The sequence below is a fragment of the Indicator indicator genome, chromosome Z (genome assembly GCF_027791375.1).
Source record: "Indicator indicator isolate 239-I01 chromosome Z, UM_Iind_1.1, whole genome shotgun sequence".
Lineage (NCBI taxonomy): Eukaryota > Metazoa > Chordata > Aves > Piciformes > Indicatoridae > Indicator > Indicator indicator.
The window spans coordinates 42171344-42189584 of NC_072053.1; the positions used below are offsets into that span (position 1 = coordinate 42171344).

An 18241-nucleotide genomic window follows, 5' to 3' on the forward strand; every position below is an offset into this window, starting at 1 on the left:
ATGAGGCTCTGCAGGAGGAACTGGTTCTAAGCAAGGATGATGGCTCAGAAAGGCCAAAAGTGCCACAAAGGCCAGAAGCGCCACAAAGGCTGACTCGCCTCAAGCCAGCCATAAAAATTGACTCTGAAAAGAAAAATCAAAGGGTCACTGTGGTAGGTGACTCCCTGCTGAGGGAAGCGGAGGGCCCAATATGTAGACCAAACCTACTTCATAGAGAGGTCTGCTGTCTCCCTGGTGTCAGGGTAAAGGATGTCGTAGGTAAACTTCCTACCCTGGGGGGGGTTGGCTGACACCTGTCAGGCTGTGCAGCCATCCAACATGACCTGGACAGGCTGGAGAGCTGGGTGCAGGCAAACCTCATGAAGTTTAATAAGGACAAGTGCAGGGTCCTACATCTGGGGAGAAATAACAACAGGCACCAGTACAGGTTAGGGGCTGCCCTGCTGGAAAGCAGCTCCATGGAGAAAGACCTTGGAGTCCTAGTGGACAGAAAGTTCACCATGGCATAACAATGTGCTCTGGTGGCCAAGAGAGCCAAAGGTATCCTGGGGTGCCTCAAGAAAAGCGTGTCCAGCAGGTCCAGGGAGGTTCTTCTCCCCCTCTACTCTGTCCTGGTGAGACCACACCTGGAATATCGTGTCCAATTTTGGGCTCCCCAGTTCAAAAGAGACAGAGACCTGCTGGAGAGAATCCAATAGGGAGCCACAAGGATGATTAGGGGACTTGAGCATCTCCCCTATGAAGAGAGACTGAGATCCCTGGAGCTGTTTAGAGAAGACTGAGAGGGGATCTGATCAATGTCTATAAATATCTGAGGGGTGGGTGTCAAGTGGAGGGGGCCAGGCTCTTTTTGGTGGTTCACAGTGATAAGACAAGGAACAATGGGTTCAAACTTGAACATAGAAGATTTCACTTCAACATGAGAAGGGTGACGGAGCACTGGAACAGGCTACCCAGGGGCGTTGTGGAGTCTCCTTCTCTGAGACTTTCAAAACCCACCTGGATGCATTCCTGTGCAGACTACCCTAAGTGATCCTTCTCTGGCAGAGGGGTTGGACCTGATGATCTCTGGAGGTCCCTTCCAAACTCTGATATACTGTGATACTTCTGATTTTTCAGGTGGGTAGTGATGATGCAGCAGTGAGAGAGAGGCTCACAATTAATTAAAAGAGACTTCAGGACCTTGGGGCAACTGCTAAAGGGATCAGGAGCTCAACTTGTGTTCTCCAACCCTCTGACATCAACAATGGATGATGGAACGTTTAGAAAGAGCCAACAGGTTAATTCATGGCTCCAGGACTGGTGTCATTGACAGGGGTTTGGATTTTATGATCACAGATCAGTTTACAGGGCACTAGAGTTGAAAGCAACCAATGGAATGCACCTGTCCCAGCGGGGCCAAGGATTCTAGGGCAGAAGCTAGTACAACTCACTGACAGGGCTTTAAACTAGATTCAGAGGGGGAAGGGGTTGTCAATCTCATGCTTGCCTGTGACAAACATTGGGGCAGCTCACCAGAGGCAGAGGGATGGAGAGCTAGCAAGGGCTCTCAACTTGTTGCCATGATGCAAGCCAAGGACAAAGCACTGGGACACTCCAAGGGGATTCACCTAAGAGGGTGACACAGCCAGCCCAGCTGAAGTGCCTCTATGCTAATGCATGCAGCTTTGGCAACACACAGGACGAATTAAGGGTCACTGTGCTGCTGGGGTGCTATGACATAGTGGCTATTACTGAAACTTGGTGGGATGATTCCCATGACTGGAATGCAGGGATAGATGGGTACAAGCTCTTTAGGAAGGACAGGCAGTGTAGGAAGGGAGGAGGTATTGCTCTCTATATCAGTGACCAGCTGGAATCAGTGGAGCTCCACCTGGGGAATGATGATGAGCTGGTTGAGAGCATATGGGTGAAGATTAAAGGGAAGGCAGGGGAAGGAGATGCTACTGTAGAGGTCTGCTACAGGCCACCTGACCAGCAGAACCAAGCAGATGAGGCCCTCCACAGGCAAATAGAAGTGGCTTCACATTAACAAGTGTTGGTCCTCGTGGGGGATTTCAACCACACTGACATCTGCTGGAGGGACAGCACAGCTAGGTACCAGCATTCCAGGATGTTCCTGGATTGCATAGATGACAACTTTCTCCTCCAAATGGTGGAGGAACCAACGAGAAAAGGTGCTATGCTGGACCTTGTTCTCACCACTAGAGAAGGGCTGGTGACCAATGTGAGGCTCAGGGATAACCTTGGCTGCAATGACCATGAAGCACTAGAATTTAAGATCCTCAGGGCAACTAGGACATACCCCAAGCTTACAACCATGCCTGGCTGAGCAAGGAGCTCCTGGACATACTGTCACACAAAAAGAAACTCTAAAAGGAGTGAAAGAAAGGACAGCAGAATGGGGGGCATATAAGTAAGGTGCCCAAGCAGCAAGAGACCTGATTAGAATAGCTAAACTAATTTAGAATTACATCTAGCCAGGGAGATGAAGGGTAACAGCAAAAATTTCTACAGGTATATTAATGGTAAAAAAGAAGTCTAGGGAAGGTGTGGGCCCTCTCAGAAAGGAAGCAGGTGAACTGGTGATAGGTGACATGGAGAAGGCTGAGGTTCTCAATGACTTCTTTACCTCAGTCTTCACTGGCAAGGGCTCCAGCCACACTCCCAGAGTAATGGAAGATAATACCAGGGGCTGGAAGAAGGAACTGTCCATTGTGAGTGAAGATCAGGTTCGTGACCATCTGAAGAACCTGAAAGTGTTCAAGTCTATGGGACCTGATGGGATACACCCATGGGTACTGAGGGAACTGGTGGAGGAGGTTGCTAAACTGCTCTCTATCATAGTGCAAAAGTCATGGCAGTCCGTGAAACTCCCACTGAGTGCAAAAGGGGAAACACAACTCCCATTTTCAAAAAGGGAAAGAGGAATAACCCAGGGAACTATAGGCCAGTCTCACCTCTGTGCCCAAGAATATCAGGGAGCAGATCCTCCTGGAGGCACTGCTGAGACAGAAGAATAATGAAGAGGTGACTGGATACAATCAACATGGCTTCACCAAGGGCAAATCCTGACTGACAAATCTGGTGGCCTTCTATGACAAAGTCACAATACTAACAGATTAAGGCTGAGCAACTGACATAATTTACCTGGACCTGAGCAAAGCCTTTGACACTGTCCCACATGACATCCTGGTCTCCAAGCTGGTAAAGTCTGGGTTTGATGGATGGACCATTCAGTGGATAAAGAACTGACCTGATGGCTGCACCCAAAGAGTGGCTGTCAATGGCTCCCTGTCCCAGTGGAGGTCAGTGACAAGTGGAGTCACTCAGGGATCAGTCCTGGGACCAGTCTTGTTCAACATCTTCGTTGGTGACTTGGGCAGTGGCACTGAGTGCACCCTCAGCAAGTTTGCTGATGACACCAAGCTGTGTGGTACAGCAGACATGCTGGAGGGAAGGGATGGCATCCAGAGGGACCTTGACAGGCTGGAGAGGTGGGCACAAACCAACCTCCTGAGGTTCCACAAGACCAAATGCAAGGTCCTGCATCTGGGTTGGGGTGATCCCAAGCACTGATATAGGCTGGGCAGTGAGTGACTGGAAAGCAGCCCTGAGGAGAGGGACTTGGGGTGCTGGTGGACGAGAAGCTCAACATGAGCTGTCAATGTGCACTTGCAGCCCAGAAAGCCAACCAGATCTTGGGCTGCATCAAGAGAAGCACAGCCAGCAGGCTGAGGGAGGTGATTCTCCCCCTCTACTCTGCTCTGGTGAGACCCCACCTGGAGTACTGTGCCCAGTTCTGGAGCCCCCTATTACAGGAAGGATCAGAAGGCACATGAGGATGATCAGAGGGCTGGGGCACCTCTCCTATGAGGACAGACTGAGAGAGTTGGGACTATTCAGTCTGGAGAAAAGAAGGCTCTGAGGAGGCCTTATTGTGGCATTCCAGTATCTATACGGGGCCTACAAGAAAGCTGGGGAGGGACTTCTTAGGGTGTCAGGTAATGATAGGACTAGGGGGAAATGGAGCAAACATAGAAATGGGTAGATTCATATTGGATGTTAGGAAGAAGTTCTTCACCATGAGGGTGGTGACACACTGTAAGAGGTTGCCCAGGGAGGTGGTATAAGCCCCATCCCTGGAGGTTTTTAAGGCCAGGCTGGATGTGGCTCTGAGCAACCTGATCTACTGTGTGAGGTGTCCCTGCCCATGGCAGGGAGGTTGGAACTAGATGATCCTTGAGGTCCCTTCCTACCCTAACAGTTCTATGATTCTGTGATTCTTACAGGTTTTGTGATTAACTAAATGGCTACTCTTACTAAATTTCCAAGTGTCTTTACATTCTGCAACTGCTATATAATAACATGACAATATGCTATTTGTCTTTCATGGAATGCTCAGATGCAGACCAGGCCATGCAGATCAGGGAAAGTGTGATATAGCAGCCATCACGGAAACCTGGTGGGATGGCTCCCAAAACTGGAGTGCTGCAGTCGATGGGTACCAACTTTTCAGAAGGGACAGGCAAGGAAAAAGAGGTGGTGGAGTGGCCCTCTATGATAGGGAAACATATGAAACTATGCAAATTAATGAAGGTGATGATAAGGTTGAGTCCTTAAAGGTAAGAATCAGGAGTAAGGCCAGCAAGAGTGACATTGTGGTGGGAGTCTGTTACAGACCACCCAACCAGGATGAAGAGGTAGATGAAATTTTTTATAAGAGTTGAGAGAGGTTTCACAATCACTTCCCCTTGTTCTCATGGGATACTTCAACTTCCCGGATGTTTGCTGGGAACACCATACAGCAGGGAGACAACAGTCCTGGAGGTTCTGGAGTGTGTGGAGTATAACTTCCTGACACAACAGGTGAGGGAGCCAACCAGAGAAGGTGCCCTCCCAGACCTGCTTCTTGTGAAATGGGAAGAACTTGTGGGGGAAATTAAGGTTGGAGAGTGTCCAGGGCTCAGTGATCATGAGATGATTGAGTTCTCTATTCTTGGGGAATTAAGGAGAGGGGTTAGTAAAATTGCCATCTTCAACTTCCATAGGGCAAACTTCGGCCTGTTCAGGAGATTGTGTGACAAAGTCCCTTGGGAGGCTACCCTGAAGGATAAAGCAGTCCAGGGAGGCTGGGCATACTTCAAAAAAAGTCTTAAAGGCTCAGGAGTGGGCTGTCACTTTGTGCCACAAAAAAAGAATCAGTGGGGAAGGTGTCTGGCCTGGCTGAATAGGGACCTTTGACTGGTCCTCAAAAACAAAAGGTGATTCTATGGCCTTTGGAAGACGGGACAGGTCTCTCATCAGAACTATAAAGATGTAGTAAAGCTATGCAGGGAGAAAATTACAAAAGCCAAAGCACAGCTAGAGCTCAACCTAGCTATAGCCATTAAGGATAATAAAAAAATCCTTCTATAAATTCATTAACAACAAAAGAAAGAATAGGCAAAATCTCCATCCTTTGCTGGATGCAGAGAGAAACATAGTGGCTAAGGCTGAGGTGCTCAATGCCTACTTTGCCTTGGTCTTTAGCACTGGAACCAGCACTTCCCTGGATTCCCAGCCTCATGAACTAGGAGTCAGGGAGGGGAATGAGAATGAGGTCATCACAATAAATGAGGAAGTGGTCAGTGAACTGATACACTACTTAGGTTCACACAAGTATATGGGGCCAGATGGCGTACAACCAAGGGTTCTGAGGGATTTGGCAGAGGTGCTCACAAAGCCACTTTCCATTATTTACCTGAAGTCCTGGCTAACTGGGCAGGTCCCAATGGACTGGAGGGTAGCAAATGTAACACCTATCTACAAGAAAGGAAAAAAAGAGGATCCAGGAATCTACACACCTGTCAGTCTGACCTCGGTACCAGGGAAGGTCATGGGGCAGATCATCTCAAGCACCATTAGGCAATATATAGAGAACAATCAGAGGATCAGGCCCAGTCAGGGTTTATGAAGGGTAGGTCCTGTCTGAACAACCTGATCTTCTTCAATGACAGGATGACCTGACTGTTGCATGAGGGAAAGGCTGTGGATATTCCTAGAATCATAGAATCAGTCAGGGTTGGAAGGGACCACAAGGATCATCTAGTTACAACCCCCCTGCCATGGGCAGGGACACCTCACACTAGATCAGGCTGGCCAGAGCCTCATCCAGCCTGGCCTTAAACACCTCCAGGGATGGGGCTTCAACCACCTCCCTGGATAACCCATTCCAGGCTCTCACCACTCTCATGGTGAAGAACTTCTTCCTCACATCAAGCTTGAATCTCCCCACCCCTCAGAAAGATCTCCTTCCCCTTTCTTGCCTTTAATTTTAACCCGTACACCCTCAACCAGCTCTTCATCCTTCCCCAGGTGGAGCTCCACTGATTTCAGCTGGTCACTGACATAGAGGGCAACACCTCCTCCTTTCCTTCACTGCCTGTTCTTCCTAAAGAGCTTGTACCCATCTATCCCTACATTCCAGTCATGGGTATCATCCCATCAAGTTTCAGTAATAGCCACTATGTCATGACACCCCAGCAGCACAGTGGCCCTTAATTCATCCTGTTTGCTGCCCGAGCTGCATGCATTTGCATAGAGGCACTTCAGCTGGGCTGGCCCTGTCCTCCTCTTGTGCCAACTCCCCTTGATTTCCACAGTCTCCTGGTGCATCATTCGTGACTTGCCTCAGGGCAGCAAGTTGAGAGCCCTCACTAGCTCTCCATCCCTCTGCCTCTGGTGAGCTGCCCCTCTGTTTGTCACAGGCAAGCAGGAGACTATTAACCCCTTCCCCCTTCAAATCTAGTTTAAAGCTCTATCAATGAGCCCTGCCAATTCCTGCCCCAGGATCCTTTTCCCCCTCTGGCACAAGTGCATCCCATTAGCTGTTTGCAGCTCTGGTGCCTTATAAACCGAGCTGTGATTGTAGAACCCAAAGCCCTGTTGATGACACCAGCCCTGGAGCTATGAATTGACCTCTTGGCTCTTCCTATATATTCCTTGTCCATCACTGACACTACCTACACTTTCGAAAAGCCTTTGACACTGTTCCCCACAGAATTCTTGTGGACAAACTGGCTGCCCATGGCTTGGATGAGCACAGGCTCTGATGGATAAAGCCCCGGCTGGGAGAACAGGCCCAAAGGATGGTGGTCAGTGGGGCTGAATCCAGCTGGTGGCCGCTTGCAAGTGGTGTTCCTCCGGGCTCAGTATTGGGACCACTTCTGTTTAATATATTTATTGATGACCTTGATGAAGACGGAGTGTGTCATGAAGTTTGCAGATGTCACCAAGTTAGGTGGGAATGCTGAGCTGCATGAGGGTAGGGAAGCTCTACAGAGGGACTTGGATAGATTGGATCAACAGGCCAACGTTAATGGGATGAGCTTCAACAAGGTCAAATGCCAGGTCCTGCACTTGGGTCACAGCAACCCCAAACAATGCTACAGGCTTGGGGAAGTGTGGCTGGAAAGTTCTCTAGGAGAAAGGGACCTGGGGGTTCTAATCAACAGTCAACTGAATATGAGCAAGAAGTGTGCCAGGTGGCCAAGAAAGCCAATGGCATCCTGGCTTGTATTAGAAATGCTGTGTCTGGCAGGAGTAGTGAGGTGATCGTTCCTTCGTACTTAGCTCTGGTGAGGCCACTTTTGGGTCCAGTATTGTGTCCACTTTTGGGTACATCAATACAAGAGATGTGGAGGTGCTGGAGTCAGTGCAGAAAAAAAGGGAAGAAAGATGGGGGAAGGCCTGGAGAATAAATCTTATGAGGAACAACTGAAGGAGCTGGGGCTGTTTAGTTTGGAGGAGGCTGAGGGGAGACCTCATTGCTCTCTACAACTACCTGGAAGGGACATTGTGGAGAGGCTGGTGCTGGTCTCTTCTCACAGGTAATTAGTGATAGAACATGAGGGAATGGCCTAAAGCTGTGACTGGGTAGGTTTAGACTGGACATTAGGAAAAAATTTTTCACAGAAAGAGTGGTCAGGCATTGGAATGGGCTGCCCAGGGAGGTGGTTGAGTCATGAACCTGGACTTATTTAAAGTTGTTTGGATGTGATGCTTGGGGATATGGTTTAAGGGTGAACTTTGTAGAGCAGAATTATTCAGTTGAACTTGGTGATCCTGAGGGTCTTTTCCAACCTGAATGTTTCTGTGATTCTGTGATTTTGTTGTCCAGTAGTTTTACTGCTGTTTCTCTAACAGCAAAGTTCTTAAGTCACAAAACCAAGTTAATTCTATTACATGTTCTATTACATAAAGATTCCACAGGAAGCTGCTAAAGAGTGGACTTTGACAAACTGTGACCATCTTGTCCTATGGAAGAAATTTTGGAAATTTAGACTAGCTTCTGAAAGACAAAAAAATATGTCCATAAACTGCCAATACTGTGGGATATATCTGTCCATACATTTTTCTAACAACATACACAACAATGAAAGTCAAACCATTTTGGGAGGTTTCACAACACATTCAACAACTGTCCCTCCCCAGCAGTACTAAATTTAACAAATCTCCCCTAGGCAGACCAAACAGAGTTTTTGATCATTTTTCTGGAAATTATTGGCTGCAATAGGCCAGAGGTCAACAAACATTCATTATGAAGAAGTCACTAAGGAAGCCACTAAGGAATTCTTGATCTTGTGCAGTTGAGCAGTACACATAACAAATAACAACACCTCCCTAAAGCTACTCAGAATACTAATGTATTGTCTTGTTAAAAGCATTTAAAAAATGAAAATGTAATTTAAAAAGCCCAGCTAGCTCTACTGAAAATGACTTGGTCTATTTTAGAATTGTTTTGAAGAAACATAAAAGCACAAGCTTTAACCAAGAGATCTATTTTAAAATCCTGAGGTGGGATTTTATAATAAAACTGATTCCTTCTAATAGAAAATCCTTCCCACAAATCAGTTCCTTTTTCTTTATAACTTTAAAAAACCCTTTGCCATCTAAGATATTTTTAAGGGATGTAACACCAAAACTAAAATTCTTTGACTCTTATACACCATACACAACAGACTGTATAGTAAACTACAGGAATCAATCATTACCTGATGTTTTGTCTCCGATGTAACCAGCAATAGTTATTCCTAATCCCTGGTTGTTCTTAGTGAGTTCAACATCGAACTTCTCCCCATCTTCATAGCTATCAACGGAAGCATCTGCCTAAAAAAGAAAAGCATGATTAGAAAGGAAGTTTTTTTTCCCTTAAAGATCCATCGCGTTCTTTGAGATCATAAACATGTAAAACTAGGCATAAATGCAAAAATTAAATACCAGCTTTCTTCTGCTCTCATTTAATGTTCAGCAGAAAAAGTAAACACAGGTAATGTTCCTCAGTGTAAAGCAATGCATTCCATGCCCTCCCTGCCCCACAGTCCCACAGGTATTACCCTCTAGCCTACAAAATCAATATCTGATTAATAAAATAACAGGAAAAAATTGTACAAATTTAACAATGAACTTCTTGTACAGCAAGTTACACAAGCCATGAATGCTTATATACTAGAATATGTAGCTTGCTATCCTTCTTAGATTTCCTAGAACTACTTTTAGACTTCTGTGTTACTAAAAAGAAATATCAAAATTGTATTTTGCATTCTATTAGTTTAAACTCCTGTTCAGTAACTGTAGCTCTTTTTTCGTATGTATGCCAAGCTTGGAACTTAGTAAAAGCTATTACTAGTGAGGCAATTACATGTCTTGGTTTTAAAACACTTCAAAACAATGGCATAGAAAGCAGCAATTACACTTCCAACTAATTAAATAATGACAGTCCCTGCTAGTATCTACTACCACCCTCTGAATTTCAGTAATAAATATTGGAGTAATTCATTCATTTATTGTTAACGAAAGTACAACATATATTAAAACCCCATTTTAACAATATTGGTTCCCTATTGAAAGAAAAAAAAGTCAACTTATAAAATTTCATTTCAACTTTTACAAGTTTTTTCAGCTGTCTAAAACCACAAAGTTAACAGCCACTTCCATAGCTGATATATCTAAGATTACATGTACAAGGTGTAAATTTTATTTATATGGTCATCACTAATTATGCATATGTTTAAAATGAGAGTTCATAACTACAGAACAAATTTATCAATATCTTGCTGTATTCCTATTGCATTCTCTCTCTTCTGCATAACAAAGAGCAGCTAATATTTTTTAAAATGCCAATACAGCAACCAGGTAAACAATAACTAAATCCAGTTTAACTAGGTATGAGTACACATGTGCCAAAAAAACCCAAAACATTAGATTGCTACGATGCTACTTGCCAAAAGAGAATCTGACTTAAGTTCTTTATTTGAACAACTCCACCCAAAACCAAAATCAAGCACAAGAAAAATAAATTTCTACTGCTTTAACTATCTCTCTGCTTAATAATATGGGATTATTTTTGCCACTAAAAACGTGCCCCTATTTCCATAACCTCATGAATTTTTGTCAGAATAGACATCTACACAGGACATGATTAGAAGTGCCCATTATGGAAAGATCACTAAAAGCTTTAAAAGCATCATGAAGTCTTCACCTACCCTATATCTGTCAGGAAGAAATAGATCAATCAAGCTGTTTCCATCATCATCTTCACTCTAGATACGAATTAATGAGCACCATTAACTGAATGCTTCCTCCAAGAAGGCAAAAGTAGTTTAAAAATAGCACCTCCTGATAGCAGAGATGTACCACAAACAAGGTATTGATAAGGATGGAAACAGAGGGGTAGGTGGCATGAAACGTTGCCACTTGGTGGGTTTGAGCCATTTCCTCATTGTCAGAAATACCATGCATACTGCAGCAACAGATACATCCTTCAATATTCCACCATGTAACCTCTGAAAAGCAAATACTGAAGAAATATACAGATGAAATGATGAAATTCAGCTTGCCTTTTAAGATTGATAATTTTCAGGTAACTAATATTCAGATTAAATATTGATCACTTTATCCAAAACACAGACAGGTTCTCTAAATACAGTACACCTAAGTACCAGTCTGTTGCTCCTGTCAGATGCACAGAAGATTCCACATGAAGATTAATTTTCTTTCTCTCACAGCTACAGAAGATGGAATGAATACATGTTTGGTTTGCACAGATAGTACTGAAATGAACAGAGGCAAAATAATGGCAGTCATGCACACATTGTTATGTTTTTTGGTTGATTGGTGGTATTTGTCTGGTTTTTTTTTTTTGTTTGATTTTTGTTAGGGTTTTTTCTTGCTGCTGTTGGGGTGGGGTTTTTTTGGGGGGGAGGGGTTGTTTGGGGTTTTTTGTTGGCTTTTTTTTTTCCCTTTTTTTTTTTTTTCCAGAATGACCTATCTGAAATAAAACATAACTGAAAAGTCTAGGGAAAAAAATAAGTTTAAAAAAATACAGGATAAGTTAAACAAAAATTCTTTGTAAGGCATAAACTGTATCTAGTTACATGCTCAAACACAACCACCTTCTCTCTCATTCACTCACTCCACATATTCACATTTAAATGTATCTGGTCATAATTATACGTCACAAAATACTACTGCTGGCTCCCATGAAACCAGGCTTTGCTACAAACATTCAAAGGACCTATTTTATAGGGCTTTTGAGCTGACAAGACAGAATAATATTTACAGCATTTTTTAAGTGGCTCACAGTTGTAAAGTAGTAACAGTACCAAGACTACAATCATCATCAGGGGAATAAGGGTAGCAGCTGGTTGACTTTTTTGGAAGATGTCTAGCAAATGAGCAATGCCAGGTGATGCAGGAAAGCAGCATCTGTGTACTGGTTGGCACAGGGAACAAGCATCTGATGGGTGGCTGCAGTGATACCGAAATAAGAAATGTTCTCAGAGAGAGGAGAACAGGCACGCGGAGAAACACTACAGAAACAGCTTGCTCTGTCTGACAGAAAACCCACATGACTTTACTTGTTTCCAACATATTACTGCACAATCACAGAACCAGAATTATTTAGGTTATACCCAGGACTTCATAAGCCTTGATCCAGTAGGCTTCCAGTATACAGTTCCTTGCACTGTGGACTCATGACATTTAAAACTCACCCAGACTACCAGCCGAGAACACTACTACTGGGAAAGAAAATCCTAGCTTTGAAAATGTAAAAGTGAGAAATATTAAATAGTAGTTAAAAGAAACGGAAGTTTGAAATAAAAGTTTGACATGAGTTAAGTATATTTACTGTTGCTCACCTGCTTCTGTGGTGTGGAGATGGATACTGCTGCATCTGGAGGGACTGCTGGTGGTGATGGGTCCTCAACAGGACCTCTTGCAATTACCAGTTTCACTCTATTTCCACACTGCCTAAGAACTTGTGCCACCTGCTCACTGCTCATTCCAGTTAGGTCTGTATCACCAATTTTCAGGATGTGGTCCCCACTACACAATCTGCCATGCTGGAGGAACAATAATGATGGAAAACATCTATTAACACATTACCATTTTTTCCACATACCATACAATTAGAGGAAGACCACATAGCTGCAGTCAGTTTTAAGACTCACAAATCAGGTGGCTTTTTGGGCTGTGAATCAATATGCTGGTAACATTAAAAAAAAAAAAAAGAAAAAAAAAACAACCAGTTGCCTAATGACACTAATTTTCCTAGAAATTTCCCCAGAAATATCCAGAACATTCTTTTTAAAGCAGTTAACTAAGCACAGGGAAAAAAAAAGAGCATATAGTTATGGTTGCTACCTAGTAGTATTTAAGAAATGCATGTAGATTGGAGAACATCAGGTTTCGTTTCCAACCACACTTCCAAAGGACAGCATACAAATGTATATACTCAGATTTGCACTTCTACTTAAAAATGTTCCACGGGATTAATTATAACTTCAAAATAAAATACCTTTCTTACTATTACGAAATTATTCATATTGCTTTACACTGTTGTGCTCTCCTAAGTCTTTACCTTTAATCTTCACATGAATTTAGCCCATATGAAAAACATTAGAGATTGGTCTGTAAAAAGAAACCATGCACCTGCTCAGGGCAAGTGTGTGGTAGTAAATCCTGTCCATCCATATCCAGACCCTGCTGTCAGGCCACCACTTCTGTGGCTGAAAGACTGGCCAGTCTCTGTAACTATTCAATCCTTGTCTACCATTAACACAGCCGTAGATACTTATCCAATGGACAGGCTTGAAATGAGCTGTGATCCCAAAGTTCAAGTCACATGAACCCTTCAGGCAGGTGCAGAGCTTGTGTCCCGATGCAATAAATGAAACTGCATGCCTGCTTCAAGTTTTAGTAAGCCCAGTGGAGAGAAGTGGATGCTCTTCCTAGCAGTCAGAGAAGAACTATGAAGTATTTGGTGTGTCTCTCACTCCTGGATTACAATCAGTCCATTCATGGAAGAATTACAAATCCAAACACAACGTATGATGTATCAGGTTTGAAAATGTGATTTAAAGCCTAATCAAGCTTTTAAATTTAAATGCACAGATCCCCTGTGCTAGGCACATCTTTATTGAGGACCATTTTCACCACCAGCTCTCTGGTTTTTGTTTGTAAGGAAAAAAGTTGCCACTGCTTAGCATGATTATAAAAGTACATGATTATAAAAGTAAATTCACACCTTACTTAATGATAAATGGAAGGGTAGGTTGAATTTACCTGATCAGCCACCCCTCCTGGAAGAATGGTTTTAACAATCACTCCAGTTGACTTTCCTCCCACTATCCCAAATCCAAGACCTGAGCCATCGTTCACCAACTCAATGGTCTCCACGTGCTGCCAGTGAATCTAAGGGGAATAAATACAAGCTTGCCAACTATTAAATAAAATAAGTATGAACACTTGCAAAATATTTTCTGCTCTTTCTTGGGGGATGTGTTTTAATAAAGTAAGGTAGGAGAAAACTGGAAATATGGGACCTTTCATTATGTGTAAGACTACATAATATTTGAGCAATGAATAGCTCATTACATAACAGTTGAAATTTTTCTGGTACAAACCAGAGCTGAGTAGTGAAGCCAGGCTTTTAAAGAACCTGCTGAATAACTAGCAACCTAAGACTGTCCACCTCTACGCCCCACTGCAGTCAGTGACAGATATAGCTGCTAGGAAATCTCACAGGAGTGTTCACATCAGCCACTATAACAAAGCAAAGGAGAAGGCATAAACCCGGTTCAGAGGTTAGCGCTGAAAGCAGCACCAGGTATTGTGAAGCAGACATTAGCAAAATTTCTTCCCTGTTAATGAATGAATTTCTGGGTTGTCCAATGTCAACAGCAGCAGAATGAAGTAGCTCTGATGGAAAGCTTCCTGTTCTGCACAACTGAAACTGCTCTGAAAGAAAGACACAAGGCTAGCTCGTGTTGGGTGGCACTGAATGAATGACTGGAAGCTCCTGGTATCGGTTGTCCTAAAGAACAAACCATACCATAAACTCATCTGAAATTTAAAATTACAGCTGGTGCCCAACCAAGTAGGATCTTGGAAATAAGCAGTTATTTTGGAATAATCAAAGCTCTGTAGCACCTGTTTGGGAAGCTGCAGCCTTAACAGAAACCAATAATGATCAAGTCAAAGAGAATGGCTCCAGATAAGCTGCTTTCCCCCAGCAAAGTGAAAGCAAAGTAAACACAAGGACTGGAAAATGCATGCACAAAAAAAAAAACCAAACACCATACCAAATCAGGAGAAGCAGTGGCAGGTTTGCAAGAAGTAATTTTTTTTTCAGCAAGAGAAGCTGCTCAGAGAATATGGAGGCAATCACGTAAGAGAAAAAAGGTGTGTCACCGGAATACTGGAAGAGAGCAGGCCTCTCCTATGTGCTGACAGGCAAAAATAGGACAATCAGCACACAGAAGAGTAATTCTGAAACTCCTTGACTAAAGATTTTATGATATGTCATTAAAATAAACACTAAAATAGCTGCTTCTTCCAGACTGATTCCTCCATATACCTCTGATCAATTCCCCTGAGGAAAGGCCACAGAAGACTGAATGACAGAACTTACAGAAGCCAAAGATAGGTCATTTCATCCCAGAACATGCTATTATATGACTAAGATACTAGGAAGAGAAGATGCAGTTAATATCGCCATGTCTCTAAGCTATGTTATTTACACTTAGATGTGCAAAAGCATTCAGAAGAAAGGAAATGTGACAGTGCTATTTTCAGGAGGTCCTTAAGTGACCCCTGCACAAAGCATTTTCATGGCTCTCTCTTGTTGCTTTACTTTAGTCACATCACTAACAGACAACAGAGAAACAGAGAAGCACCCATCCAGCTGATAGTGCAGATCAGATTGCTAAGCTTCAAAAATTTCTCATTGCCCAAGTACCAGGCAAAGAGAAAAAGAAAGATCCTGGTTATTGCTACCTCATAGTAAAGCTTCATAAAGTAAACATTGTATTTGCATTGCTGGATATAGAGAATTTGGCAGATAGGAAAAAGGAATATATCCAAGATACATGTCTCCACAGCAAGCCTCAATATCTTCTATTCTGCATAGGAACAAAGATAAATAGAAGAAAAACCTCAAAAACTGAGGAAAATGTACCTACAAGTTATAAAAAAAAAAAGTCTCAAAATACTAAACGCAGTTAAGTAGATACATGCCCAGAACTAAACATATAGATGTTTGGGGTATACTCACCGGGTTGGAATGGGCTGAGACTGTGCTAGCAGCAGATGGAGACCGAGAAACTACAGGACTGATGAGCTGAGGGCAAGTGCCCCTGGCTACAACTAGTTGGACATTATCTTTTGCTTTCTGTAGGATGCTGATAGCCTGTTGATGTGTAATTGTCTGATCAAGGGCTTGTCCATTAATAGCAAGGATTTGATCTGCTTCCTTCAGCTTTCCATCTCTGTCATGTACATGTAAATACGGAAGAGGGAAAACAAAATAAACAATTGAGAAAAACCAAACAAGCCTTGCCACAGAAATGACAGCGTTTTGACAGTTTTAAAATATTTTGAATAATCTGGTCTCTGTTCCCCCCTACATTTTAATCTCTCCCTGCAGTTTTGCTGAAAGGAGCTGCTGCAGCACCCTGGTGATCACCTCCTTTGAAGCTAATCCCACTGCCACTTTCCCTTGGCTACTATTACCCTCTAGCTAGCTTTCCTCTCCCTGTCCCACATGCAAGATTAAGTGTATTAGATCTCAGTTGCTCCAAACTATAGCCTCAGAACTTATGTTTATTCATGACTTTGAGCTGCTTGCTTACCAGTCCAAGTGCTACGCTTTGTTCAGTGCACTCATTCTAAATACTCATCAAACCATGGACTGGAACACACTTTCATCAAGATGCTATGGAAAAAAAAAAAAAGCTTTGCACAAAACCAAGAGGGAAAAAAAAAAAAAGAAAAACTGAAGAGGAGGCAGACAGAGAAACAGAAAGAAAACAATTAAACAAATCCCTTTTAAACAGGGGTGGGAGCGGAATGGAAACCCCTGCACAAATTGAAGAGTAACTCTTCACTTTCTGACAAAGGAAGCACTGCTGTAAAATAACACACAGATCTCCCCAAAATCCATTTCAAAGGAAGTATATGAAGCCAATACAAATCAGTTGCCCTCGCCTCCTGATTGCTTTTATTGCTTCTGCAACAAATCAGTAAAAACTCCAGTCTTGTCTTCAACATCCAGAAGTGACAATGCTTTGAAAACAAAAGCAAGCAACAAAAATAAGGAACCCTACTAAAAGAGCTTTTGTGAGTACCTACAGTGCAGAAGCCAAGGTACTCAGCAGCATTCAGGAAAAACATTAGCTTCAACCTATAATATGTCACTTGTGATTTTGAACTGTTTCTTAGAATGCTCTCTGAGAGTTTCTCTGAGTGCTCAAAGATTTATTGATGGCAGGGCCTTTCTCTTATGAGCTTCAACAAGGCCGAACATCAGGTCCTGCACTTGGGCAACAACACTTGAGCGACAACAACCCCATGCAATGCTACAGGCTTGGGGAAGTGTGTCTGGAAAGCTCTCTAGCAGAAAGGGACCTGGGGGTTCTAATTGACAAGCAGCTGAATATGAGCAAGCAGTCTGCCCAGGTTGCCAAGAAAGCCAATGGCATCCTGGCTTGTATTAGAAATACTGTGTCCAGGAGGAGTAGGGAGGTAACTGTCCCCTTGTACATTGGTGAGGCCACACCTCGAGTACTGTGTTCAGTTTTGATGACTTCAAGGTACTGGAGCAAGCGCAGTGGAGGGCAATGAAGCTGGTGAAGGGGCTGGAGAATACATCTTATGAGGAGCAACTGAGGGAACTGGGGCTGTTTTGGAAAAGAGGAGGTTGAGGGGAGATCTCATTGCTCTCTACAACTACCCGTAAGGATGTTGTGGAGAGGCTGGTGCCTTCTACTAACTACCTACAGGTAGTTAGTGATAGAACAGGAGGGAAGGACCTCAAGCTGCAACAGGGTAGGTTTGGACTGCACATTAGAGGAAAATTTTTTCACAGAAAGAGTGGTCAAGCATTGGAATGGGCTGCCCACAGAGGTGGTGGAGTCATCAACCCTGGATGCCTTTAAAGGTCACTTAGAGGTGGTGCTTGGGGATACGGTTTAGGTGTGAACTTTGTAAAGTAGGGTTATCAGTTGAACTTGATGATCCTGAGGGTCTTTTCCAAACTGAATGTTTCTGTTATTCCATGATTCTGTAAGAATCCTGTAACAGCTATGTTTCTGTTCTTGCCAGGGAATCAGGCAAGGCCTGATTTAGTAAAAAAAGGTCTCAGCTCCACAGAATAAGAGAAGTGAAAGCAAAGACCTCTTGAAGAGACTGTAATGACATAGAGCATGCCACTTTAAGTAACTGAATTAACTCTGTAGGGCACACTTTGCCTTCTGTTAAAATGAAAATGTATAAAGCACAAATAAACAGAAAATTTCTCCATACAGCACAGTGAGAAATACCACTGAGATGACTCAGATGCCCCACACAACATACAGTGCACAGCCTAAAGCAGTTCTGGCCAGGATCCTGACCAGCAAATCCACACACAGTGATACATCCCACCAGTGTACACTGGACCAGTGCTTCTGCCCATTCACCATTGAGTTTGTTTACTCCCTTGGGTTGCTCATATAGGAGAAATCTTTTTCTCACAACACTATTTGTGAAATCAGGATTAAAATCTAAAACACATTTTCAGCATGCTATTATGACTGCTGAGTTTCTGGTACCTCAGATGAAAATCTTTTTAAGAATCCAACAACTATAAATCAAATCTTGCTTAAAGCTGACTTAAAAAGCTGTGTTTCACATCTGCTCAGTGGTACCCTACCTAATA

General features: G+C 43.2%; 1 protein-coding gene across 1 annotated transcript in view; it reads right to left on the reverse strand.

Annotated features, from left to right (window-relative positions):
- MPDZ (multiple PDZ domain crumbs cell polarity complex component) overlaps positions 1-18241 on the reverse strand; it is a 102226-nt gene that overhangs the window by 68454 nt on the left and 15531 nt on the right. Inside the window, exons 4-7 of the mRNA XM_054398258.1 lie at positions 15599-15812; positions 13609-13737; positions 12183-12386; positions 9036-9150 (exon numbers count right to left, since the gene is read on the reverse strand). Coding sequence (XP_054254233.1) covers positions 9036-9150; positions 12183-12386; positions 13609-13737; positions 15599-15812 — 662 coding nt within the window. The remainder of the gene's footprint in view (positions 1-9035; positions 9151-12182; positions 12387-13608; positions 13738-15598; positions 15813-18241) is intronic.